General features: G+C 46.4%; 2 protein-coding genes across 3 annotated transcripts; one reads left to right on the top strand and one right to left on the bottom strand.

Annotated features, from left to right (window-relative positions):
- Positions 1 to 2,532: 2,532 nt before the first annotated feature.
- On the top strand, positions 2,533 to 4,214 carry rps27a (ribosomal protein S27a). The gene is made up of 6 exons (XM_086121341.1): positions 2,533 to 2,625; positions 2,737 to 2,801; positions 3,150 to 3,204; positions 3,578 to 3,663; positions 3,826 to 3,957; positions 4,020 to 4,214. Exons 2-6 carry the CDS (start codon positions 2,754 to 2,756, stop codon positions 4,167 to 4,169), a joined length of 471 nt encoding a protein of 156 aa, XP_085977467.1. The 5' UTR covers positions 2,533 to 2,625; positions 2,737 to 2,753; the 3' UTR covers positions 4,170 to 4,214.
- Positions 4,215 to 4,748: 534 nt separating this feature from the next.
- LOC147198807 (bone morphogenetic protein receptor type-1A-like) lies at positions 4,749 to 27,503 on the bottom strand. 2 transcript variants are annotated; one of them, XM_086121715.1, is made up of 13 exons: positions 26,766 to 27,487; positions 20,016 to 20,088; positions 14,379 to 14,605; positions 11,146 to 11,308; positions 10,570 to 10,672; positions 10,395 to 10,494; positions 10,212 to 10,299; positions 9,558 to 9,693; positions 9,262 to 9,454; positions 8,484 to 8,781; positions 8,233 to 8,408; positions 7,708 to 7,838; positions 4,749 to 7,625 (listed from the first exon to the last, which is right to left on the bottom strand). In XM_086121715.1, the coding sequence occupies exons 3-13, from the start codon at positions 14,443 to 14,445 to the stop codon at positions 7,500 to 7,502; spliced, it is 1,581 nt and encodes a 526-aa protein (XP_085977841.1). In that variant the 5' UTR covers positions 14,446 to 14,605; positions 20,016 to 20,088; positions 26,766 to 27,487; the 3' UTR covers positions 4,749 to 7,499. The 2 variants fall into 2 exon arrangements, with proteins under 2 accessions (XP_085977841.1, XP_085977842.1); XM_086121716.1 differs by lacking the exons at positions 4,749 to 7,625; positions 7,708 to 7,838 and adding an exon at positions 7,857 to 8,149 and having other exon boundaries at positions 26,766 to 27,503.
- Positions 27,504 to 27,556: the final 53 nt, after the last annotated feature.

Raw genomic sequence — 27,556 nt, 5'->3', positions numbered from 1 at the left:
AACATACAGCACAGATGAAATTTCTTTCCTCAGGAGAGAGGAGGAGCCGCTGCAGGTGCCCACGCCGCCATCAAAGGAACAGTTAACATAATATGACCAAATAATAAATACAACAGAACACATACGACACAGACAGCCCTGCAATCTTAACCACTTTTTCTGCAGTTATAGATGAAAGAGGAGCGAATCAAAGTGCCCAAAGTCCCAGAGAGTGTAAGACATGAAATAAGCATATAATAAACATGTGTCTTCTTCTATATGTAAGGTAAACACCTGCTCTAGGCAAGGAATTGGAAAGAGCTAGATCCAAATATTGGGGAAAAAAATAAAAGCGAGTAATTGATGCTTAAGGTTGATCATAGGAATTTGTGGATTTGGTGTGTAAACAGTTGCTGTGCAAAACTTTTTGCATGACATCAAAGCTCGCACACAAACAAATGCAAATGGTAAAAAGGGAGCGAGCAGAGTGCGACCTGAGCTCCAAATCTAAAGTAGCACGTCATCCTGAGTGATTTATTTATAGCATGGAAACATGTGTGGGTGCAACCACATCCAACTGCTCGGAATCACACAAGACACGTCGTCGGAAGACGGGGCTGATGGATACTATTGGAAGTTCTTCCAATCTGTGGATTCTCAACCAGGCCCAAATCCTGATTCGGGCAGTTCCCAACATTGCGAAAGGACCTTCGGAAAGCTCACGCCTAAAAATACGCAGCTTGAAAGTCAAGTCGTCCCAGTGAGGCCAGATTGCCGTTCTTTGCCAATGCCATCAGTGAATTGCAGATCAAACAAACTCTGATGGAAAATAAACCAAAACGGATCTCTCAACTGTTCTGATCGCTAGCTGCAATTGACTGCTAACAACTTTCTGTGATGCAGGCCGCATGCAACCATAGGTTAAAGGTGACCTACTTTTAAATTTGTTTTGTTTTTCTACATTGTTTTGTGAAAGTTAAACTTATAGGATGCCAACGGTTTTCCAGATTTACTACCACAGGCTTTCTATGATGCCGGAAAGTCTTTGAGTCCATGGCCTTCTATGGATTTATGTTGTAATACTTTTCGACAGAAGACATTTGGTACAGTACAGTATGTCCAGTTATCACAAGTCCTTTCTTTACCTTTTACTTCATTCTATTCCATGATGTGTTATATAATACAGTGCCGTTTTTGTACATTGAAGACATGGACCAAAAACATTTTTGGAGAGGGACTAGAAGAGTTTACTGGCATGTCAATTTATTTAAACGGGGGGAAAAATGATTTGATCTTTGAGTAAATTGAGTTACAAGCTTAGCCACAGAGCGAATTCAACTTGTAAGTCAATCTACTGCCCGTATAAACACAATACTTTCGCGGCATCTGAGAAACTGCTGCTCGATTGGTGCTGGTTCATCATGCACTCAAGTGTCAATGTGTTTGTGTTCTCGTGTGTGTTTGTGTGACAGTTGTTGCGAGCTGACACACAAAGTTATTTTTACTCTGGCCGGATGGAGTTAAACGATAACGACAGCTGCTCGCATAGTGCCCAATCGGCACTATGCTTGGCACTATTTACTTAACACAAACTCACTACTTTGCCATCCAGGTGACACGGCTAATAGACACAGTTAGCGACTAACAAGTGGACACAATGAAGCATTTGGCAGATGCTTTAGCATGTTGCTTTTTTTTTTTAGTAGCTAAAAGAATAGTAGCTTTTAGAGGCCAACAAATAGAGTTAGTAAGCAGCAGGTGACAATATTGTAGCATTTCGCTCACATAGTGAAGCATTTAGCGGATTAGCAGTCAAGTCTATTACACAACGCACACACACACACACACTCACAGAGGTCTTTGTGCCATCACCACAACGTGTATGAAACACATACTCTGAGCACCCCCCAAGACGATTGACAACACTAGATTGTTTGTTTACCGGTGACCACTCTCTCCACCGCTGTGGAAATCAGTCATGCTGACAAAAAACAAACTAAAGCATCAAACCAGATGACATTCATTGACTCATTCAGTTGAAACCATACAAATTTAGTACAATAGGTACTCGTGTGTGTGTGTGTACGCATAACTAATCATTCAAAAAAGTCAAACTATACAATGACAGTGTCGGTGTGTGCTTTTTTATCGCCACCTGCTGGTCATTTGCCATTTATTTGTCAAATTATACTACCGGCTGGACAATCCCAGTATTTGTTCTCATGTTCAAGGAATAAAAGTCACGTAAAACTTTTAATCACTGTTGTATAAACAAACAAACGTTTTATGTCGTCATTCCTGTCTTGAAAATTGGCACTTTATTTTGAATTCCTCCGTCTTTAGTTCTGAAACTTCCCGTTACAACACAGAGGAATACTGCACTGCAAAGTGCCAGTGTTGCTTTGCTTACGTTAAAAAAATATAATAAAATTAAAATAAAAAGGAAAACCCCTAAATAAAGAATAATACATAAGAAGTCATACACATTTCAACAGCGACATATTTTCTCGATGTAAACATTTAACAAAATAAAAACGTAGGAGTTTTTTTCGGGCATTACAGTGGGCGCACTGCCCGTGTAAAGTCGTTTAGAAAACCCCGCGTGAGGAGCTGAAGGACCTCTTTTCTGCAGCTCCGCCATTTGAGGTGAGCCGAGAACAACATGACGCTCCCGAAATAATTTAATATTCATCGTCAATTACAACGTTAAGCATCAAGCACACGAGAGAAAATCTGTTTTGTGATTGTCTCGTTTAGGTGGGTTGTGCGCCAGGATGCAGATCTTTGTCAAAACCCTCACGGGGAAGACTATAACCCTCGAGGTGAGCGACGCCCGTCCACGTTTCAACCCGCTCTCACAATATCAACATTTGAACGCATTAAATCCTCATTTCGTGTCATCACTTCTCGCCCCTTTAGCGTTTCGAGGCTCGAGAGGTTATTTAATGTCAAGCAGAGTCGAGTTGAGATGGTTTCGAAGCATATTTATTGGCGCTAAGTTCTACTAGCCGTTAGCCGAGCATTGTCGACACGTGTAGCCCACGAAAAGTGACCCGGTGACATTTTCCTGCTTTTAAACTCGACATAAGCCTGCGACACACGTCACACCGATGTCTAAATTGCCTCTATGAAACACCCTTTAGCTGTTTGACTGTTGTCCTCTTGAATAGGTTGAGCCGTCAGACACCATCGAAAATGTCAAAGCCAAAATCCAAGACAAGGAGGGTAAGTTCGTTTCGTGGCTCCAAATGTTATGGGAAGAATTGGTATTTTCCCACCAACTTGTTGATTACAGAAAGACTAGCTCATGCAATTCAGGAATCTCCATGTTCTCTGCGGTGTCATTAACTCGGCATGAGGCTTGATTTGTAGTTGTTTTTGTGCTTTCTATGGTCTTCTATCAATTTATTAGTTTGTTGCGTTAATTTTTGCTCCCTGTACAGCACTTTGTACACAGCGGTGGGTATTTGAAAGTGCTGTAGAAGCAGTTATCTCCTCGTCGTTCTCTAAGCAGATCAGCATGTTCAAGAATGGCCACACGAATGACATCCTTTTTTACCCATGTTTTGCACAGCCATTGATTTTATTTTTCCCGCAGGAATCCCTCCTGACCAGCAGAGACTGATCTTCGCTGGCAAGCAGCTGGAAGACGGACGTACTCTGTCCGACTACAACATCCAGAAGGTGACATGGCAGTCCACCTGTACAAGTATTTACTGAATGGAGGAGTTTAATTTTGGCTATTGAGAACAAGTTTCTGGATAATGATCTAACTCTGGGCACGATCGAACGGTTGAAGTATGGCAGCGCAAATGTAAAAAGAATAATAAATTACCTCGTTTGTAGGAATCAACTCTCCACTTGGTGCTGAGGCTGCGCGGTGGCGCTAAGAAGAGGAAGAAGAAGTCGTACACCACCCCCAAGAAGAACAAACACAAGAGGAAGAAGGTCAAGCTGGCTGTGCTCAAGTACTACAAGGTAACCACGCTCAGCCGGCGCAATCCCCGACGGTTGCCCCACTGATGTTTTTGTCTTGGCAGGTGGATGAGAATGGCAAAATCCACCGTCTTCGGCGCGAGTGCCCGGCGGACGAGTGCGGCGCTGGCGTGTTCATGGCCAGCCACTTTGACCGCCATTACTGCGGAAAGTGTTGCCTCACTTACTGCTTCAATAAGCCCGAAGACAAGTAGGCGCATGGACAGTCAATAAAAACTCAATATTTGTTCCGACCTCAACAGTCTCTCGTTCATTTGTCATCAGCTACGCGAGTGCTCGCATATGGTTGTGCTAAAATTTACGAAGTTTTATATTTTGCATTTTCCAGTCTTTTATCATTGAGAAAACGTGGCTGCATGTTCATGGTAATTCATCTCCAATTTCAAAGCAGATGAAATAAGACATTAAATGAAGTTACAAATGATTTGTGGTCTCCAACACCAAGTTTCCTTTTAAGAAAGTTCAGTTTAGAACAGTACATGCATTTATGCATTAAATTTTAATGTATAAATGCATGTTAAGGTCTGCGGTGTATGAAAATGTCATGTCGTCCAGCAGGAGGTGCTGTGACCTTTTGACCAAATCAATTTTGGCTCTCCAAAATTGAGTTGGTCAAAAAGTCAGGTTTTATGGAATTAGCATACATACCGGATAGGATTTGAGTTAAACTTAAGTATTTTCTTTACAAAGTGTAAAATGAGAATTTGATTGCTTGTTTTCCCCGCCGATGAAAGGATTCGGGTTGATTTTCCCCACAAATGAAAGGACAGCAGTTGAGTACTAAAAATAAGGTTATTTACTTACAATTGTTATATTGGACAGACTGTATACACTTTTTGTTTCCTTGGTAAACTCAAGGCACAAAAGAAACATTTCTATACGCCTTTCAAGGCTTCCTGCATATTAGAAGAGGAAAAACATCAAAGTTGACCACTTAAAAAAAAAAAGCACTCGGACGACACAATTAGCAAATTTCAAGAGACAACGCTGACATTTTAAAACAAAGACAATGTCCAGCAAGGATTCTGTTAGCGTAGCTTAGCACGAGGAAGCGGATGCAAACCCTAAAGTGACTGAATTTGCACATTAAAAAATTCGAAGTCTGACTGTAATAATTCAACCGAAATATTCTCTTCACCACAGATGTCAAATTCTGGTCCTTGAGGGTCGCTGTCCAGCATGATTTGTTTCCCTCCTCCCAACACATCAGGAGCCCCATCATTTGAATCAAGTGTGAAGGAGGGAAGAATCTCTAACATGCAGAACAGCGGCCCTCGAGGATCAGAGTTTGCCACGTGTGCTTGACATTACTGCAACGCTCGCCAGGACGAGCTAACAAACCTCACGTTGATGTTCCTGCTGAAGAATGTCTTAAATGACAACAAAGGCATTTACAAGAGACTAATTGGACGTCTGAAAGCTCAGTGGGAGGAGCCAATGGCCAACGCTTAGCTGCATCAGCAAATAAATTGGCCGTTCGCTTGTTAGCGTACAAAATTAGCACAACGTGATCGTTTTGGTTAACTTTGTTTTGTTTTAGGATGTGCCATGAATTGATGATTACAGAGTTCATTGGTTGAGATGACTTGAAACAAATCTGAGACCTAAAAAGTATTTTCTGAAAAAATAAAGTTTCAAATATACTCGTTTTAAGAGCTACCTGCCTTCACGGACCGCCATATTTACACCTTTCCATACTCATCGGTGTTAAGTGTCAGCCCATCCCGCCGCACAATTTCTGAAGCAAGCCAGACAGAATTGGAAAATACTCAGCAGGGACAAGCTAAACATTGGGACAGATTCGTTGATCATGGAAGCTAATAGACGTAATGGGTCGCAAAGGCTGTTCTGGCATCGTTGACGTTGGTATCCCGTCTTATATTGTCATCATATACCGATTGCAAAATCATGTTCAATCACTAATTAAGGTGTGATTGTCGAAAATGGTAAACCGGTACTTGGCAAACTCGTCAGGGTTAGCAGCGAGCGAACCAGCCGAGATGTAACGCTTGTGCTTACCATCGACTCTTGAGTTCCTACGGATCTTCTTTCCACAGTGCAGCCTCACTCAAATGTGCCGTTTTAGCAGGCAAAGGTGCGGCTGCAGTCGTGATGTCACTTCCGGACGTCGACGCTATCTCTCAACATGGTGGCTCCCCTGAGGGGGTGAGATATTAATTTCTTATTCCACAAATGCAGTATGAATCAGAGTACTGTTTCGACTAGTGTTGGCGCAAATGACATATACCCCCCCTCCAAAAGTGGGTTTGGTTCCCCATTAAGTGACGATACAAAAGCTGTCTGTTGACACCTGTGGAAACGTCATTTTCCCATCCCAAGAGTTGTTTTCAATTAAGTGACGAGCAGCTGTAATTGGCACGAAGAAACAGGGTTGGGTCCAAACATTGTTTTTGCGAGCCAATTGGGGAAGTGATTAAATTGTGAATTGGGGGGGGTGGACTCCCCTTTGATGCGAGTTCCTTCCACGAACAACATGGCTATGACCAGAGGAGCTAGTTTACAAAAGCAGCCATTTTGTTGCTATATTTAATAACTTGGATGAATACTTAGCACCCAACCCCAGGGGCCCCACAAAATACAATAAAATGAGGGGGGAAAAAACTGCCTATCGCTAGTTTGTGCTCTCGAATGCATTCCCTCGGACATCCAAAAGGCACTCAAGAGTGTGTGAGTTGGGTGTGGCGGAGCGCCCTCCGCTCCCCTTCGTTTTTGAATGCAGGCTACAGTTCAAAACCAATCAGCAGCTTGTCCTTGAACTGTATCCACCTGTTCGGCCTGACATTCTGGGCGCTCTGTGTCCTCAGTTGGAGCGGCGAGAGCACGCACCGGCACTCCTTTTTAGGGGCTACGCACAATTCAAGAATGCTCGGAGTTTCCGAACGGTCGGAGTGAAGCAGCGCGCGCTCGGTTCGCATTTCCGAGCGCACCCCTTATTCGCCTTTGCAAGCAAGCTAATGCTAAATTAGCATCAGCGCTCGCACTAATAGCGTCATCACATTTGCTAACATTGTCGTCCATCACATACAATTATTTTTACATCACGTTTGCGTACTGGAGTGTAGCGTTTGTTATAAATAAAATCCACATTCCCTGTCTCATCGGCTCTGCCCACTGAGGTTTGGCTCCACCAATGAGATTGTTTGTAGCAGCAAGAGCTCCACCTCTTGTTTACAAACAAACAAAACCAAATAAACAACAACCAAAAAAAAAAAAAAACAGAACGGTCCACGTCTCCACGTTGATGACTGCGTTGTCTCCCTGCGGCCGAGACATTTTCCAAGACGAACACAACGAGCAAATCCAAAATGTTGAAATTGTTTTTGTTTTTTGGAAGTGGACACGAAGTGGATAAGCCGGACAGGAAGTTGGCAAAAGGGACAGGAAGTGGTCTGCGTTGCTTTCACAGAAAGCGCCACCGGAGGAAGACGGGAAGATGGACGAGCGCCATGTCTTGGGCTTTTGATTTTCCCTTTTCTTCCGAATTGTCAGACGCGTTTTCCGCTTCAGATTTTGATGTCCTGTGACTCGACCATCTTGGCCAGAGTCTTCTTCACCCTCAAGATAGTGAGGCGGGAGGCGGGGCTTGTCGACCAGCACTCGCACATCAGCTTCAGCATGGCGCGCAGACACTAAAAATAGCACACACACAGAATTATGAGGAGCCCTCGGTCTCCAGAAGGTGGCGTCATCCTATGTGGGGCGTGGTCTTACCTCGTCGCTGTTCCATCTGTTGGACACGGTGGGGCGCAGGCCTTTGACGCACACCACCTCCAGCATGTCTTCATACGACGGGTCCGATGGCACCATGTCGTAATACGGGAGCTGGTACTCTTCCACCATTCCTGCGCACACAGGCACAAAATGGCACACAGATGAAAACAGCTTCTTTTTTTCCGAGCACGACTTTATAGCTAGGCTGGGAGAAGATCCTGGGCCACTTTCAAGCTCCTGGATTGCTCTTCCGGTTTCCTCCCACATTCCAAAAACATGCATGGCAGGCTGATTGAACGCTCTAAATTGTCCCTAGGTGTGAATGTGAGCGTGGATGGTTGTTCGTCTCTGTGTGCCCTGCGATTGGCTGGCAACCGATTCAGGGTGTCCCCCGCCTACTGCCCGAAGACAGCTGGGATAGGCTCCAGCACCCCCCGCGACCCTAATGAGGATCAAGCGGTTCGGAAAATGGATGGATGGATGGATAAAAACCTTGCATGCTTGGCAAGCGTCGGCGGGCCGTACCTCCGGTGACGCAGCGTCTCGCCATCTCCCACACGACCAATCCGTAGCTGTACATGTCAGCCATGAGGTAGGCCTGGAACTGGTTCTTCTTCAGGCTCTCGTCCAGAACTTCCGGCGCCATGTAGCGCCGCGTGCCCATACGCGTACTCAAGGGGATGTCCACCTCATTGGTGTCGCTACGGGAACACAAAGGGGTCAGACGAGACGGCAGTGGACCGGAAGCGGCGCCGTCGACGGAATCCCGCTCCGACCTGTTGAACTTGACGGCGAGGCCGAGGTCGGCGATGCAGCAGGCGCCGTTCTTCTTGATGAGGATGTTCTTGCTCTTGAGGTCGCGGTGGGCGATGGCGGGTTTGCCCTGCGTGCCGTAGATTTGGGTGTGGAGGTGGCACAGGCCGCAGGCGGCCGAGTACGCCAGGCGCAGAAGCGTGGCCGTGTCCAGCGTGGCCGTCTTCAGGAAGTCGTAGAGCGAGCCGTTCTCGTGGTAGTCGCTGATGAGGAAGAGCTGCGTGAAGGCGCCCGTGCCCTTGATGTCGGCCGCGATGAACCCTGAACAACCACCAAAATCGAAATACTCCATCACCACTACTAGACAGCGGGCCTCCGCTATGAATAGCAAATCACCGACGCGCAATATGACTAATCTAAACATAGTGGGGGATTTGGTTAAAATAGGGGAAATAAATACATTTCGGTGAATAACAGGTGATGGGTTAGCCCCCCCCACCCCCCAAAAGTCTATGATTATGTGAATCGGCAAATCCCAAAAGGTGAATAAGCGAGCACCCGCTGTACAGGGCACTACAAAGGGGATCGTGATTGATGTTCACAATTCTGTCTTGACACTTCGTTTCCATGTCACATTTCAAACGCTCCGATTTGGTGGATGCAACGCTGCCTTTTTCATAGTGTTGTGTGAAACGAATGTGTTGAAGAATCACATCCAGGGATCATGACTCTTGAAAGAGGGAAATATGACATCATACAGGGCGGTGACATCATCTCGGGTGTGCGTGAAATTGCGTCTACCGAGGATGTTGTCGTGTCTCATGAGGACGGTCTGGTAGATTTCAGTTTCTCGAAACCAGCTGGCCTCCTCTCGGGTGAAGAACACCTTGACGGCCACCTTTTCGCCTCGCCATCGGCCCAGCCACACCTCGCCGTAACGACCTTTGCCGATCTGACGCACCATCTGGATCTGCTTGGCGATGGTCCGCTGAACCTTTGGGTGTGAATTATGTTGCTCGGTTTGATTTGACTGAAATGATTGCTCACTCCCAACACGAGGGGCAACATGCGCCACTGGTGCAGTGCTAAGCTCGTACCAACAGGGGGAGCCCGGAGCCGCTGCCGGAGCTCTGCGATTGGTGGATGAGGTCTTTGAGAGACTCCCCCGCGGGGATGAACACTTCCTGTTCCACGTCCTTCTGGTAACGCTGACGTTCGCTCTGCCACTTGTATCTTGACACGCACGCGCAAAATATGTTTACAAAACACATATGTACAAACACATGCGTGCACACACAAACACATGCACAAAGAAGAAACGCACGCATGCACACCCAAGCAGACAGACACAAACATTCCAGTCATGTGACAGCAGAATGTGATGTGATGTCATGTTTGTGTGCGTCTGAAAGTGAGGATGAACTGACATTAAGACTTTGGCTTTTAATCAATGAAAGACCATTTCTTTTAATCTAACAAAGTTCTCAAAACAAAAGCGGGGGGAAAAAAAAATCATATTTATTCAAGTTTAACAATTAAAATGTGTTTTTGATATTTGTTACCTCGTGAAAGTTAATCAGTGTATGCCATTTGTGTCTTTGTTGGTAAGTACCTCGAATGTAACGCATTCGCATTAGTCGTGTCACGCACAGGTACAAATGACCAACAGACGAATGTGAAATGTGTCAGTGAGTTTGATTTTGGTGGCACTTGTGTGTACTGCGTAGTGCAAAAGTGAGTATTTGGCGCACCTGTAGTAGCAGACCACCGTGACGCAAACCAGCGTGCAGCAGCACACCGTCATGGAGATGAGGAAGGCCAACCAGTGGGGGCTGCTTTCTGGAAACAAGATGGAGGCGGATCGGGGGCACGGCGAGGGTCAACGAAGGCGACTGGGCGGACGCCGCAAAGCCGGAAAAACAACAAGACGGTACCTGAAGGAGCCTGCGGGGGCAGCGTGGGCAGCAGCTCTCGGTTGCAGAAGTCGGTACTGCAGCACTCGATGGTCCTTCTGGTCTGAGCGTTGGGGGAGTCCTGCCGGTCCAAAGCGAACCATCACCGTACACACATCCTGACTGTTCGTGTGTGTGTGTGTGTGTGTGGGCGTACCTTGCACTGGAAGTGTGAGCCCTCATACTTCATGCATCCTGACGTGAGGATGGCCTCGCCGTGCTCGTCCTCCTCGATGATGGCGAAGCACTGACCGTTGGTTCTGGGGAATGACCCTTGTCAGCACGCATGTCAAAAACACCCCTCCCAACACTCCTCAAGAATTTTCTAGATTTTTCCTGAGAGATAGTTAGGCATGTGAATCCCCAACTCAAGAGTTGAGATATTCAGAGGCACGGGAGCAAATCTTGCCGTCTGCGAAGGCTGAAATTGTCTCTCACTTTGGAAAAAGGAGTCTCCTAAACGGAGCTCGGCCGAGACTACCAATCAGTAAAGAAGATGAATTCAACAATCACCCGTAATGGCAGCAAAATCCGATCGAAAGATGATCAATAAATGGCGTCGGCGAGCGGCACATCCCGAACTGGAGAAAAGGCACTTTTCATTTGCTGACTGAATGTTTTCAGAAGAAAAAGTAGGAACGCTACAGTTGTATGTTTCATGTCGAATAAAATCGGTTTTTCTTCAGACTGTATCCACATACTGTATCGGTAAACGGGGGCGGCTGCAGCTTACTGGCAAGTGTTGTTGGTGGCGTCTTCGGGACAGTGGCCGGAGCAGTAGCAGCTGAGGAAGCGAGCGGCGTCTTCGGGGGCGACGGTGGAGTCCTCGCCGGGACGCCTGGCCTCCGCTTTCACGCCGGTGCCCTGGAGGACGTGGTCCGGGTTCTGACCCGCCGCTGCCAAAAGGCAAGGCAACAAAATCGACGATTAGCAGGAAAACGGTGGAACTAACGGCTCACTCCCGAAACCACAAGATCAGAATTTTGGGTGGATTTCTTCGGGAACGACCTCGGTCCTCTATCTAAAAACTCCAATCACCGCTGCAGTTGTCGACAGTAAAAAGTCGCTCGGGCACGGTCCGCCCGCTCGAAGGCTCCGAACGTATTGGATTCTATCTGCTTGTTCCTCGGGAGGTTTGATGACATCATCATGCGGCGCAGCCGAGTTGCGCAGCGTTATCAGCGAGTCATCCTGGAGGTGAAGCTTTTTCCGTTATCAGCGCGGGGATATTCTATTTATAAAGTCCTTCAGAATAAACTTTTCACATCTGACGTTCCCTCCGCACAGCTGATATCAAAGTGTGTGTGCGTGTTTGAAAGAGACGGCTGGAAAAAGATTCACATTTGTTTTTTCCATGATGCCGAAGGAAAGAGAAAGGAGAGTCTCGAAGCTTCTTATCAGTTGTTGTTCTCGGCACTTATCTCCTTCCTCCCCCAATCTGCTCTTTTCTTCTGCGCGGCGCATTCCAGCCTGCCTTCCTCGCAGCAACAACGCCAAAGTGCGCTGACATGTCTGGACTTGAAGCGCATACGCGTTGAGCTGCCCGGTTGTCATGGAAACAGTCGCCCGAGTATAAAGGCCGCCTCTCCCGACAAAACAAACACCCAGCACCCCCTGCACTGATGTCATCTTGCATCTTAAGAGGGCCTGTAAAGGGAAGTCCGAGATTGATGTCTCGGTCCGGCTACATGACACATGATTGAAGAGAACTGTTGGAAACAAAAACCGACAACTAATGTCGGATTAAATTGTGGAGAGAATGCACTAATCTGTTTTCGAGTTCCCTTTTTTTGGGGGGGTATGCGCGCGTCAGTCAGAGTGGAGACTGAGGTCTGGCAGAGAGCAGGCTGGGTAATCGGACTCTTAAAGTCACTGTTTTGCACGCATACACGCATGTGCACTGGCACGCTTGCGCGCACACCACAAATTGGCCCGAAGAGCGACGCTACTTTAAAAAGATAAATATTTAAAAGCTGTTTTTGGATCAAACGAAAAGTTCCTCAGCAATGTTTGTTTTCACGTTGTTTTTCATGTTCTCATTGACTCGCCTCAACAGATTAATTCAAGTGCTTACCGTGGCAAACTGTCATACATAACGCGAGAAACATTTACGTGCTGGTTATTTGTGTATTTTCAAGAATTCCAAGGGGGGGAAAAAAAGGGAAATGAATAGCAATTACGAAAAAGTCCTTCAATACGTGGAAAGTTGTCCAGAATGTGGTTGCCAAGTTCAAATGCACTCATCCGCTCGTTTCTTGAATTTTATTTTATTTCTTGGATAATTCACGTACACTGAGAGGCACTTGTAAATAAAATAGATTATTATATTGACAATAACCAGGTAAACCCCCCACCCCCCATACTATTGGTCATTGCACACGTGTGGGTGTTACTTTTGTGTTGAAAATGACTTGCTTGTAAATGGATTTTACAAATATCCTGTTTTTTTTTCTCCCCCACCTGAGAAGTGATGATTTTGGAGGTACAAGAATTCTGCCCGATGCCGGCGAGATATGCACAACCGTCCCGTGCTACAGACTGCTTTGTTTTAGCGGCACGCAAATATTTGAAGTGCACAACTGAAGTAGTTTAATTTACGTTGGGATTTGGTGAAGAAAATGCTGATAAAATGCAATGAAAATGTTCCTTTTTGATGCATTTTATCCGCATTTTTGTCATTTAGTCACAGATTTGATGGCAAAATGAGAATAACTTGGCTCGAAACATTGTAGAGCCGCTTGACATGCGCAATGTAAATAAATCAAGTCCACTCAAGGTAGCCAGCATGGCAGACCAAGAGTTTATCAACCTCTTCATGTCATCTATGTCCAAGTGATAGATGGAAAGACATTTGCGGGTTGTTGGGGGCAGAAGCGGGAAGCGAGCCCTCTTCAAAGGGCAAGCTCCTCTCTGGAGGGACTGAGGGAAATTTCCGGAGAACAATGAGCGTTTCGTGCCGCCGACAGCCCGCGCCGTGTCATACAGGAAATGGTTCATGTGCAAAAGAGGAAGCGGGAGCGGCAACAAACGGCTCTACAGCTTCCTGCGGCGCGAGGCCAGAGAAAGTTTGCCAGCTCCGCATCCGCGACGGCCGCGGGAAATGGCCACTGTTTCGACTTTCGCTTTCATTGCGTTTGGGGATTTGCCGGGCGGTAAAGAGGAAAAAAAAAAAAATGAAAAATGGTCAAATTACTTTGACATGCTTTTTTCCTTTGAACATTTTATGCAGTCACTGCTTCATAAACGCAAAATAAAATATTTAAAGTAATTTTTGCTCAATTGTATTATTTTATTATCAAAATAAAGTATTTTGTTAGCTGCATCTAGTTTTCCCCTAGAATTGGTCAAAGTCTCTCTCTTTTATCAAATAATCGGTTCATTCATTTTGCTGACATTAATCATGAATCATAGAATGCAAACATCGGCAAACTGATCAACGTATTTTTACAAAATTTTTGTCATCAGAAATGCAATTGGATAATCTGGATCTGTTTTTTGCACTGATCTCGAATCTGCCCTTGTTTTTCTTCCTTTGGGTTCTCCTCATAAAAATCACAATAATAATATGACCAGAATGCAATATGTAAGAAAGAAATCAAAGTAGTATTTATGAAAGATGGGTTCGGTTCAGCAACAGGTGGAATTTTTTTCCTCAAATGTCATTGCTACAAATGACAACACATCGTAAAATCGATATGTGTAAACTTTTACAGGTCAAATTTAAAAACCAAACAAAAAAAATTCACAGAAAAATCTGATGTGCTAGAAAAAAGTCAAAGCATTAAAAAAAAAAAAATCTGTAAAAATACATTCAAGGACAAATAAATGCATCGCCAATGCAAGTGCGATGATCAAAAAGAAGTACTTGACAAAGACGTCTGAACTTTTCGGGGGTTTGCTCCACATTCGCGTTTCTCAATAAAGCGCAGTCAAGCGCGAAGGCCCGGCGCGGCGTGTTGGTGGTACCTTCTGCTCTGAAGACCATCAGCAGCGCGGCGGTCGCGGCGGCCAGACGCAACAGGAGCCCTGCCATCCTGCGGCGCGACTGGACGGATGCTCGGGCGGGACGGACGCTGCCGCCGCTCCCGATCTGACTTTGGGGTCCGGCGGCTTCACCACAGGTGTTTTGCTCGTTCGCTATCACAATATGAGAAGAGGCTCCTCTGGCTCGCTGGCTCTTTGAACCCGGAACGCTGACAACACACAACCATTGACAGTTTGTGAAGACGTAACAAGAAATGACGACGGCCACTTTTGTCTTTGACGTAGGACTCCTGAAAGATTTTTTTTGTGGATCTACTCTTGCTCGACATGTTGACAGAATTTCGTGTCGCAGAGTCAAACTGGCATCAGGGGGCTTGATTTTGAAAACATTCAAAGAAACCCAAAGTGTGCCAAAAATGAATGCTTCAAATCAAAATGGCAGACTTCCTGCGTCTTTGCCGGCATGGCTTCGGAGACTCCTTCGTGGGCCGACTCGTGACTTGACATGTCAACCGAATATGTTGCCGAGTCAAACTTGCTTCGAGGGCTCAATTTTCAAGAGAAGATGAGAGTAAATGCAATTTTTGTTTCAGGCGGGTGCACTGTAATCAAACACCGGGAACACTGGTTTTCTTGTTCCTCCGCACCGGCCCGACCGCAGCATCGGCAACACCAACGATGCGGCGAGCTACGGAACCCGCAACGAAATGATTTGTCCAAGATGTTGCGCAATTACGGGTGCAGCTCAAATAACCGCGTGTTGCAATCAAGGGGAGCCGAGAGGGGGTTGGTGGATGATGGTAAGAGGGAAGTGGGGGTCATATGAGTGTGCGTGTGGGAATGAGTGGCAATGTCCAGCGTCTGTCACTTTCCATTTGCCGGGGCGGGACAAAGGGGTCGGACCTATGACCCACTTTTCACACATCTTTGGCTGGGGAGAGGCGTCCTAATGAGTGCGCCTGTGTGCATGTGCGAATTCCCACTTTTAGCAGAACATTGGACAAAGCGTCCCGATGGTGGCCGTTTGCTCGTTCGGGTGCGCGAGTGAACAACAACAAGGAGGTTGTCGGACAAGAAAAATAAGACGCGCAGATGCCGGCGCGCCGACAAGACGAGGCAGGTTGAGGAAGCTCCCACAACCTTCGCTCGACCTCCCCCGTGCACCCCGTCCAAAGGCCGCTTCCCTTTGAAAACAGTATGGCTGTCGCATGACATCATAGGTGCGCACGTTATCTTCGACATGAGGAAGGCGATTTGGAAGTTTGTCGCTGTTCGTTTTTTAAATTGCGACACAACCTCGAAAATCCCACAAGGGGAAAACTCGCTAGGCCCGCTGACTGCTCACACTTTAATGTCCGCATGCTGTCCTCGTTTCCGCCTGCCTTTCCTCGATATGAGGAACGTGTCGGCACAACATCGGTCAGTCAAGCGGATCCCTCCTCGAAATCACACGGCAGCATTGACAGATTTTGGAACTTGGCGATCCGCACGATTGGGCTCGCCTGTCCGTTTGGGAGAAAATTCAAGACTTTTATGTCCGTCTTTTCTTTTTCATTTCTCTGTACTGGAAAGAAAACATTTGATCAAAAGCAACCAACAATCTCTCCCGAAAAGACGACCGGCTGAACGCCATAGCGCCAGCTCCGTCACATGGGGGTCAGAATGAAAGCAGCCATTGTTGTGCGGAGCCCACCTGTAGATGGGATAGAGGAGCCTTGGAAGCGGGCAATCAGCCGTGACCAGCACCACGCCCGCATCCCTCCTGAAAAGACTCTCAACCGTGGCATGCCGGGAGAGTTGTGCTCCAAAACTACTTTTCGTTTGATTGCTGAGCCAAGTATCGTGTCTCCCATCCAAAAATCACATTCGAGCGATTCGGGAGTAGGGAATGATGAATGAATCATTTACTAATTCCTTCTCCCTAATCGCTGCAAAGGGATTTTCTGCCGAGATCCACTCGATCAAAAACGCCAGGATGTGACGCGTTGTTAGATTTTGAGTGCACTTGAACACTAACGCCTTGCCGTATGAGGGAAGAAAACAACAACAACGGCCCTGCCACCTTTTAAGCCCGCCCCCTTCCTCCCCCCATGGAGAACGTCTGCGGCTTGGAGGTCCAGACATCAATAATGAGACTTTAATGTTTGTCCACTTCCTGCTCTGGAAGAAGAGTGGCAGTCCAAACAAACAAGCCCGAGGCAGACAGCTTGCGCGCCGCACAAATAAATCGTGTAATGACCGAGATTGGGATCGCGGCGGTGGCCTCGGTGGGGGTTGCGACGCAATTCGGCCGGGGCGCTAAAAACGGAATCGAGTGTCATCTCGGTTGACAATCTCGTGGCCTTCTATTGAAAACAAGAAACACTTTCAGCACAATTTCCTGTCACCTCACACCAAATGTTCTTTGTTTTAGCGCCTTCTTGATCAAAACAGGGCTTAGCGTCTTTTTCAACTTGCGTGAAAAGGAAGAGCACATATATACGTACCGCGTCCCATTACGTCTTCATCGATGAAGTGAAGCGTAAAACTTTATATGTGGCTTTTTTTTGCAACACTTGAGACCGACCGATTCTTCATTAAAAAAAAAAAAAAAAAAAAAAATCCAATTTCCTGTGTGGGGCAAGAGGTCAAAAAGTTCGAGGGGGCCAAATACTTTTGCAAGCCACGGTAGTCGTCCTTGAAGCCCCACCCCCACTGAGCGGCAAACAATTGAATTCTTGCAAATGTTGCATTCTCGCCGGGATTTGTCAGGGTTCCTTCAAGGTTGCAAATGGTCACCAGACGTTCATCTGTCCTTTTCTTGTCGCAAACAAACGAAAAAAAAATAAAACAAATCCTACATCTGGCAAATGATTTGTGAACATTTGCAACCTTGAACAAACCCCGACGTCAACGTGCATTTTTCTACCTTTGCCAAGATTCGCCCTCAGTGGGATCGGGGCTTGAGAGGAGTTCCTTCATCTCTCTGCACTTCATCTGTGGGGTGGGGGTGGGGGGGCGCTTCTACCCGCCCCCCTTCACCCCTTGCAGGTGGGCCCCCGGCCGCCAAAAGAGGAGAAGCAGCGGCAGGCCTGCGATGTTGTCGGCGCCTTGGCCAACATGCCTTTTGGGGGCCTGGGAGACTGCCGGCCAGACTTGGCGGCTCCTCCGCCATTGTTTGCTCGGCCGCTCTCTGCGCCTCCTCATCTGCGGCCGGAGATTAGCAGAAGAATAGTCGGCTGACTCCAAGACTTCTCATGAGTGCTTCCTCTTTCACCTCGTCAGGTAATCCTCATCATCTTCGACATCATTCTCCGGAAAATCACCCTGCTCTGAACATATTCTGCAGCCATCGCCGAGCATTTTGGACACAGGCGAAAAATGCAAAGCTCGCGTGCACTGCGTCGTTTTTATGAGCCAATAATGTGTCCTTTCTACTTCAGTTGGTCGTGTTGCAATACAATCCAAAGATATTTCAAGACTGCTTCACTGGCGCCAGGCCAAAACCTTTAATGTCCAAATTTTTCACAAAGCAATTGCATTGGTCACTCCCCACGTGTCTTTTTTCTTTTTCTTTTTTTAACAAATGATTAACCAATCTAAAGGGCTGAAAATGGTTTGCTCTCTTGTCTTCCTTGCTTCATGGACTACCCAGCATCCACTTGGACGCAGTCGTACATTTGCACGCCGAGTGAATGCATTAGTATTGTACAAATAAAGTATAAAAGTGTGTGTGTGTGCGTGTGTGTGTTGCTGAGCAGAAGAAGCCGTAAATTCTTATGACGTGGTTCAGGGGACTGGAGGTGTTTTTAATGAGTGTAATCGCCATAGTAACAAGTGCGTCCATCTGCGGCGCAGTATTGCTTTTGTCCTCCAGCGCGGCTGTAAAACAAAGCCGCGCACCCTATCAAGCGGCGATATGTTCATAAATCCAACGCGTCGCCAGGCACCGGCAAATTAAACGGAGGCTTCAATGTAATCTGTCTGGCTTTAAACTAGGTTTCAAGTTTGGTGCAACAAAATTGAAAATGATTTCAATCGAGTTTTAAAGTCAAACCATGTGGGTGGAATCTGGCCTACAGTGTTGCAAATAAATGCACAGTCAAAACTTGAAGTGTGAGTGGCAAATGTCACCGAGTTTCACGTCGTGACCCTGCAACTGGCTAGAAACTGGAGTTCACAGTCATTTAATCAAATAAAAGCCCAAAGCAAATAACACGCATGTGCCCTGAAAACATCATCGTCTCAAACATTTGATGTTGGGTGGCTGCATCTTCTTTTCACATACATTGCGTACAGCCACTGGGGTCTAAAATGTTGCCTGATCGGAAAAAATACAGTATGTGCAAAATGTATATCATCCCATTTCATCTTCAGATCTTTTCACGGGGAACTCTGAAAATACTTTTATACTGAAATCATCCACACTCGCGAGTTCAACTTCGAAATGAGTGCGCACGCGCACGCATGTGCGGGTGTACCGCAGGACATATGGGAGCGATTTGGAGCGCAGACGGGCCCGCCTCTGAAGGCCTTTGTGTACGTTTCGAGTCAGAGATGACGCCTGAAGTTCCACTCGTTCAACGGTTTGATTGGAACATAAAATACGGCGTTTGCTCGGCTAAAGGCTGTCCTCTAATGGACGCCCTCCCGCAGAAAGTCACAGGGCGGGGGGGGGGGGGGCATCCCCTTGAGACAAATGACTGCCTCCCTTTCCTAATCGTGTGTGGTAAGTGAACAAACCACGTAGTCAGAGTTCTTCCTCCCGGGTTGTTGGAAATCAAAGCAGACAATGGGCAAAATCAGCCGCTCGGAGGCGCAATTAAAAAGCCGCCCGATTGGCTCGGCCCGCCCTGCCGTCAATGCAGGGATCAAGGGTTAATCTCATGAAAGGGTAGAAAAGGGGTGGGGATGATGAGGGGTAGGGTGGAATGGGTGCTGGGGGAATCAGAATTTTTTTTTGGGGGGCGGGGGTACGTAGCGCGTGTTCATGTGACTACGCTATAAATCCCACAGATGTTCAGTCCGACTGGGTAACGGCACTGCGAGTGTTTGTGTGTGCAATTGTGTAGCCGATGAAGCCATTAAATGTGGACAATTTAAGACGGCGGCTCGTGTTTCAACGTTTGATGCAGCGGCGACCGCATGTCATCGTGTCATGTGTATGGTGACAATTTCTGATGTGTGTGTGGCATGACTGTGGAGTGTGTGTGTGTGAGATTGAAAAACCATTAAACGTCAGTGTGTCGTGTGCAAGATGACTGTGTCTATGTGCGGCATGACTGTGGACAGAGAGAGAGAGAGAGACTTGTGTATGCACCGTGTGTGTGTGTGTGTTTGTGAGAGACATGAAATATGTTCATTTGTGCACGTGTGCTTGCACAAGCTTGTCAAAGTGCTACATGTGGAATTGTGCGGGTGACGTGGACGTGTGCCCGACATGACAATGTGGGCTTGTGCGTGTCTGTCTGTCGCATCTGCATGTTTGCGTGTGCGTGCAACGTGAGGAAAGGTGTGTGACATGACATGACAAAAAAAACAAAAACGTTTTGTCAAGTATTTGGCAAAGGTATTGTGCTATATTTATGCCTGAAACAACAGACATAAGAAACTCGCCACACATTTAGGAGACAGTCATACCTGGGCGCTGTGTCCGTGCGTGTGGCATGCTGCTGCAAGGTTCCATGGGAGAAGTGGGTCACATCGGAGCAAACTGTCAGGACGAGAGCGACACAACAGCTGAGTCACGCTTTTTTTCAACATGCCACACCTACGCTGTTTTTTACTTGGAGCTTTGACATCAAAAAAAAAAAAAAAAAGGAACACAATCAATGGCGCAATGTTACTTGCTGCTCTGGACAAAGATGACGCGACAGGAGGAGGAGCTCGGTGGTGGTCACCGTTTTGTTTTTAGAGACATGACAAGAAGAAGAGAGAAGTAGCTCACACTCATGAGGGTGTATTAAAAAAAAAAAAAAAGAAAAGAATACTCAGACGAAAAGACTGAGGAGTTCCGAAAAGAAAGTCGGATTCATTTGTTCTGATCAGAGAAGAGAACCAAAATGCTGTTCGTGTAAACCGGCTTTGGCTCTGCCGCGTTCTTCAATTCACGATCAAGCCTTGAAATACTTTGACATTCTTTTTTTTTTTTTCCCCTTGCAATCTACTGGCAACAACTTTCTCGTGTTGTGAATTACCAGTGGGAAAAGATGATGTCGTGGTTTGTTCTTCACCTTTGTACCTTGGTCGTGCGCGGAAAAGCAAAAAGGTTAAAACGGTCGCTTAGCAGCGACGCTCGAAAAAGACCGGAGGAAGCCGAGAAACCAGTCGTCGCCTCGTAAACAAGCGAGGCTGGCTGAGCTATGCGGGCCGGGGGGGGGGGGGGGGGGGGGGGGGGTTAACACGCACACACGCACGCACGCACGGAGATAGCAGAGCCGCAAACAGCTGAGAGGTTGAGCCCAAGTTCTCGTGACATGTTCTCTTTGGTCTGTGCGACTCCCAAAAAAAAAATAAAAACAGGATTGACTTGCACTTTGGGTGTGGGAGGAGGGCAGACATTGAAATGATGTAACAGCACTTGGCGGTGTCACAATGTGTGCAGACACAAAACCCTCGTGTGCATATGGACTCATGTTTTGAAACACTTCACGGAATGCGCAAATCCATCTGCTGGCGCGTGTCAAGGCCAACATGGGAAAGACAACAAGGGGGAGGGGGGCGACATCTGCTGACCAAAGCCTTCGCCCGACATTTCCATGACTTTTTAACGACGATGACGATTCACTCCAAGCAGCGTTGGGCTTTATGAAAGTGGGGTCCTCGCCTGAGGAGGGTTTCAAGTTTACAGATGCGCCATGCGGGCGCCAACATTGCTCATATCTAAATATTGCATCCATAGGAATACACGAGAGAGTTCTTAGTCTCCTCCTCTGGCCTGATTTGTGAGGTGAGGGGGTCATGGAGACTTGAGAGGAAGGCGTGCAAGAATGACGATTGGCAAAATCCTTGTGAACAACCAGCCCACAATGGAGCCTCGTCCACATTCTTTGACACCATAAACCGATTTTTCTCCAGAACAATAAACTGGAACAAATGGACAATATGGATTTGTGTCCTCGCTCTGACGGCAAATCGTTTCGCGGCGGTCGCGACGAAACAAAACGTGGGGAAAAACGACACGAGCGCTGCGCTCGCACGAGTGCGACGCGCAAGGTCAGCGAGCCGCCAGGATGGCGAGCGTGTCTGAATTATTCACCGCGCGGCCGTATTGAAAGCCCCGATCAATAAGATTCGAGTGGACGTGGACGCCGCTTCCGCCCGCCAACCGGGTCACCGCGACATCACGTGACATCTTCACGTCACGCTCAATTAAAGCAGCGGGCAAAGAGGGCGTCGTTGAATTTTCATTTGGCAAATCTCAAACTGGACACAGTCGGGAAACACCAGCTGAGCCGTTGTCGTCGCAACAACTGATGTATTCTCGGCGGCGGAAAACCTTTTTATTAGTCACACAAGATGTACAACTTGTACAAATGGTTCAGCCAAACGTGCGGGTAGCGCGCCACAAAACTATCCCATTTTTACGCTTAATGACAAAGTGTTTCAGATGGTCATCGATTCCGTTTCCCATTTCAATTATCGTGACGACTGCGTGAAGCGTCTCAGAGTAGTCAGTCAGAGTGTCTCCCACCTGGACCGCGATGCAGCGGAAAGGCAACGAACGGCCACAAAGAGAAACCAAGAAGTGAGGCCGATATGGCCAACGCAAAAGCTCAGAGGAGGAAGCAGAGACGGAAGGCCAAAAAGCTGCCAGGCAGAAACGCAGCAGCAGGATGAGTACAAAGAAGCGGCAGCAAAGCAAAGAATTCCCCAACCCCCCCCCTTTTTTTTTTTTACTTTCAGAAACGTTGAGGGTGCGCTTTGGCAAACCTTCCAAAAAGATTTCCGAAGCGGCTGGAAACGGAATTCCAACGGTATGAATTGGTCCACTCGATAACATTCTCTTTATGGCACGGTGGGAATGTTCCGAACATCAACAAATCAGGGTGCACAGTCCCCGTCCGCTTCGCGCAAACACGGTACGGCCAGTGAGCAACACGCTTCACGGAACAGTGACATGATAACGATGGAGGTAAAAATAGGCGCCTTTGAGTTGCTTTGGAAGATTAGCTCCAGTGGCAAAGAGGCACAGAGGAACGCATTTGCAAGCGCGCCCGTTCAACGCATGGACCAACGACCACTCGCGTTCACAGTCACACCTCGGGGACATTTGAGAGGGTTTCAAGCCCTGATTTTTTTCCCCCCCCCGTGGCCAATATGGAGGGGGTGCAAAAGTTGGTATGCAGTAGTTTTACATCAGTGAAACTAGTGGCAGGTGATGAATTTATTTGCATGATTTTGTACGATGACTAATAAGCATTGTACGTGTTTTCTCTTCTGGCCCCAATTTGACAAACACGCAGAAGGAAAGACGGCGAAGAAGCCGATTATTTATCTGCTGCAGCGCACCACCATGAACCGATGCACCATTTGAGGAGGAGGAGGAGGCGGCGGCATCGCATGTTTTCTTCCCCAGCTCAGCCACTCTGGCTCCAGGTTCCTCTGGGAGGGGGGAGGAAATGGGGAGGAAAGCAGACAGAGAAGTACGGGAGATTTGAAACCTGATCTCCCTCCTCCTCCTGCTGCTGCTGCTGCTGTGCCACCTCGCCGTAGCGCCTCCAGACTGGCGAGTAACGCGATCCTGCAGCCTGCAACATTGGAGGCTCTCCAAGGAAAGGCAGCCCAGAGAAGAAAAAGATTTTTGGAGGGGGGAGGGGGGGGCGCCGGAACAACTCCCTCAGACGGACACACAGGGAAGGAGCCCAACCAGGAGTAGAAAAGAAAGAAACAGAAGGAGGACATGCCGAGAAAACGAGAAGCATGACATATGGAAAGAGAAAAGTGTTGTTTGTAAAAGTCGTCATTAGAATGCGTTCATCCAAACGTACTCAGGAAAGTAACGATCGAGGCAAATACTTTCAATCAAGTAAATCAATGAATGAAGCGCTCTCAAACAGTGGCGTCACCTTCCCCGAGCCAAGTGAATGTCAATGCCTTTGAGGCCTGTCATAATTCCTCCAAAGATAAATGTCCCCAGAACCTATCGCGGTCAATGAGCGTATCTTTTGTTCTTTTTTTTATTTTTGGGGATGAGGGCGGAATTTCTGTCATGCAAAATAGGTAGCTAAGCTCAACAAAGGTTGATTTCTAAGTGATCTAATCGATTCCCTCCTCATTTCAAGCCCAAATGGGTTAATTTGCAATTTCACACGCGCTCAACATCAGAACATGCCAAAAGGCTGACGAAGAGCTCAACATCGAAAGCATCTTCAATATTTATAATGTCAGCAATTTTATTTGCTTATGTTTGCACCACAGACTACCAACTTTTGAGATCCCCGCAATAATAGGTCTCAAAAGTCATAGTTTGAAGCAATTTAGCTTTCCAAAGGGACGATGTTTCTATTACTGGTTGAATCGATTTCACTACAAAACGTGACATGAAAATGCACTTTTTTAAAATTATATAAAATAAGAAATTGAACGGAAATAAACAATTTCAATGTTTTAGAATGTATTCATTTTTTTAATATTGAAATTAATTCTGAATAGTTTAATTCCAATAGAATACTTTGAATTTGTGCCAACATTCATAAAAAAATCAATTTTGTGGGACTTCAGCTCAGTTCGCATCAAAACAATGAGCGCCATCGACAGTTGAGGATGATTTTTGCAAAGAAATGCAACACGCAAGGCGCAGCGTTTCTTTAAAGTCACTCACTGGTTGGACTTTCTTCATTTGACTTTTCTGATTGACTTGGTTGACCCTCGCTGACAGAACAAGCCAAACGTCCGCTTATGACACACGCCACACGTCCGCTCACAAGCAAAGGCAGATTCTTTCCTTTATTAGTGTGATATAAATACATGCGTCCAAGTGTGTGCGGGTGCTTGATATGGAATGTGCAGCTGTCCCGCACATTTGCTGCAACGACAATTCGTCACTCAGTTGCGCGTCCAATAAAGCGTCCGAAAGCTACATATCGATGCTATTGTGACGATGACGATGATGTGATCAATTCATGAAATGCCGAGAGCGGCTTAAGGCGTTCATGGGTCTCAAAATATTCAGTCCCATGAACAAGTTCTCTCGTTTTGAATGTTTATTCATTCTGCGGGGGTTGCGAATAGTCTGATGCCGTTCTCCTTGAAATTCCGAGCGCTTGACGAGTGATGGGAAGCCAAACCGCCAAACTGCCGAAAGCCTCGTGGAAAACAATTTTCGATGCGGCTTTAAGGAAATAAATACAACTGTAAGAAATCTGTCCAAATGCTCTAAAATGGCCGGCACTCTTGGGGTCTTTTCTGAAAATGGCCGCCACCGAATGAGTTCAAGTATCCGGTCAGTGCGGCAGCCATGTGACTCGGGGACCATTTCAAGATGTCAATACAAAGAAGGAAGCGCACGGGGAGCCAACTGAATCAACAGCTAAATGAAGCGACAATTATTTTGATGAGCAACGAATCATTTAGAGACCTTGTTGAACTTGAAACTGTCTGAATTTCAGCCACTCGGCAGTCAATATTCTTCAACTTCAATAAAATACAACCAAACTCAGATTTGCTCCCGCTGCCTTTTTCAAAACAAACGCTAGTATGCATACATGCTTATGTATTTTTTTTAAGCTCGCGCATGTTTTACCATGCCTGCGTCCAATAATACAATGTGTCTTGTGTATGTGTTGAGAAATAGCACCCATAAGTGACACCAGGCCTTTTAATCTGCCATGGTTGTGAAAATACGTTGTTTTTTTTTGTGGTGTTATCACATTATTGTCTATCTCTCCTGCGAAAATGACAGTTTGTATCTGCAGACATATTAATGTGTGTGTGTGAACACCGGTCCAAGTGCACCTGGCGTGCAACTCGCTGGAAATACAAAGCAGAGGTAAACAAACATGGCGCAGAAACTCAGAAGCAGCACAACAGCACAACCGGGAGCAAACCGGCTGCTTCATTCCCGTGGTGAGTAACAATAATATAACATGTTTGATTCACGGCAGAAAGGAGCAAGTGGCAATGATGTCCATTTACGTCATGGCGTTATTTCTACGTCGCCTGATTCGATTGGGATATTTAAATTGATCCCAATTACCATGTTTAGGGGAGTAACTCTGTCTGCTCACGCATGTAAGGGGGTTATCCCAAATGTTTCACAAAAACCAATTTTGACCTTAACCCAAATACTGACTGCATTTAAATGTAGTGAGTGTGGGCTAGGGCTGTCTAAATTTGCGCCAGCATTATGTCTCAAGGGTGGAAAAATTCGCAAGGGACTGCTCACAGACAACAATTTACACAAATTGTCATCTAAGCATTTACTTGGTTTAATTTCATATTTGATGTGTGGCCACACAACTATTTGGACAAAGTACATTTAAAAGTCAACATTTTACATTGTTTTGACCCCTTTCAAGTCTTCAATCAATATGAACGAAAACACATTTTCACACAAAAAATTTATAGTTGAAGGTAAAAACATGAGGAAATACTCTTTGTTGAACTGTTTTACTTACATTTATATTTGCAATCACTACTACTTCCGTGGGAAAACAAATCTTAACAAATTGCCACAGTTAAATTGGGATTTTTTTTAAAGACCAGAATGAGTTTATTTTATGCTAGCGGACGAGTTAGTATTGTGCTTGGAACACAAAATTGTGCTGTTTGGGTAGCAAGGTGAAAATAATGTACGAGTTTCGAGTGACTGATAAAAATATTTCGTCAGTGAAGGGGGGGGGTGAAGACAAAACGTTGAGCTAAACGTTAGCTAGCCGAGGAATGCGGCTAAAGGCTTCAGACTTGGAGAGAGAAAAACACGCTAATAAATGCTGGCTTTGCTTCCCATTTGTTCATTGGCGTGTTACCAACATTGAGTAACGAATTGGAAGGAGATTCTCTCGGATTTAAACGAAATGAAAATGGCAGCGAAGCCGTGCAGAAAAAAAGAGGGGTGGGGGGGGGGACAAAAGAAAAAAGTTTAAGGTAACTCTTTTTTTTCCACGACGGCCACTGAAGGGATCCGTCCATCACCTGGCATTTGCACCCAGGAAAAGCTTGCGAGTGATGTTGTGGCTTCTTTGCACAATCAAACGCTCACCAGACAAGCTAACACACGGAACCCACAGATAATGACAAATTCCAGAAAAGAGCTTTGAATAAATTAAAACACATTTTAGTCAGCGTGTTGGTCATAAACACCAAAGCGCTTCTCCCGATTCAACCCCAGCAAATAGACGGCACCAACAAGTCGAAGCCGAGCAAAAAAAAAAAAGTAGTCGTCTGTACCTTTCTGGTCGCTCTCTCGCTCTATTTCTCACTCTCTTTCTCGGACGCTTTGTCTGTCAGTGGTTCAAAAATCCAACGTTCCCAAACGAGACGAAGAAGGACGAGGTGTGAAATTCCAGACTTTTCTGCCCAATTTCCAGCAACGAGCGAGTGACAGACGCTGGCGCCGCTGCCGCTGAGGCTTCTTCTTGCGCACTCCCTCGCTTGCTCAGTGAGTGGCCGCGCGTGCGCGTGCGTGATGTACTATTAGCAAAGTGGCAGTAGCCAGAAGTGAAGCGATCAGCAGCCATCTTACGTTGCTATACACTCACCGCGCCAAACTCAGACTTTGATTTCTCTGTGGCGTTTCCAAATGATTTTCTGTCTCAACGGCGAAAATGCCAATGTGTGGGAGGATAAGCATCCAAATAGTTCAACTGAGAATATGTGCTTTCTGGTAGTTACTCGTAGTATACAATTGCAACCAATAAAAAGTACAAATGCCATGATACCTGAGGTAGGCACATCAGTCTATCAGTCATCCTTTTGTCATTATTTCAGGCTGGCCCAGTCGTAGTGCATTTACTCCGTCACATACAAAACACACGCCTGCCATAAAGGACCATGAAGAATGAAATATAAGCCAAGACCATCAGGACTAAACTCACTGCAAAACGTAAGCCTAACGGTGCGAGGTCCCAGGCATCCAATTTAGGAGAGGGATCAAAATTAGAGGGGCAATTCAATTAATGTGTGAACATGCACCCACCACAATGAATTATTGGGAGTTTGGCTATTTCGCATCCAACTGA

The sequence above is a fragment of the Hippocampus guttulatus genome, chromosome 10 (assembly GCF_054856545.1).
Source record: "Hippocampus guttulatus isolate MCC_2025c chromosome 10, RoL_Hgut_1.0, whole genome shotgun sequence".
Classification (NCBI taxonomy): Eukaryota; Metazoa; Chordata; class Actinopteri; order Syngnathiformes; family Syngnathidae; genus Hippocampus; species Hippocampus guttulatus.
This window is presented reverse-complemented; position numbering and strand designations above follow the sequence as displayed.

Coding starts and splice junctions, on each gene's coding strand:
- rps27a (XM_086121341.1), top strand. CDS start 2,754: ATGCAGATCTTTGTCAAAACCCTCACGGGGAAGACTATAACCCTCGAG. Junction 3,205..3,577: donor CAAAATCCAAGACAAGGAGG/GTAAGTTCGTTT, acceptor TTTTTCCCGCAG/GAATCCCTCCTGACCAGCAG. Junction 3,958..4,019: donor CTGTGCTCAAGTACTACAAG/GTAACCACGCTC, acceptor TTGTCTTGGCAG/GTGGATGAGAATGGCAAAAT.
- LOC147198807 (XM_086121715.1), bottom strand. CDS start 14,445: ATGGCAGGGCTCCTGTTGCGTCTGGCCGCCGCGACCGCCGCGCTGCTG. Junction 9,455..9,557: donor GCTCCGGGCTCCCCCTGTTG/GTACGAGCTTAG, acceptor TCACACCCAAAG/GTTCAGCGGACCATCGCCAA. Junction 8,409..8,483: donor CTCGCCGTCAAGTTCAACAG/GTCGGAGCGGGA, acceptor GTGTTCCCGTAG/CGACACCAATGAGGTGGACA.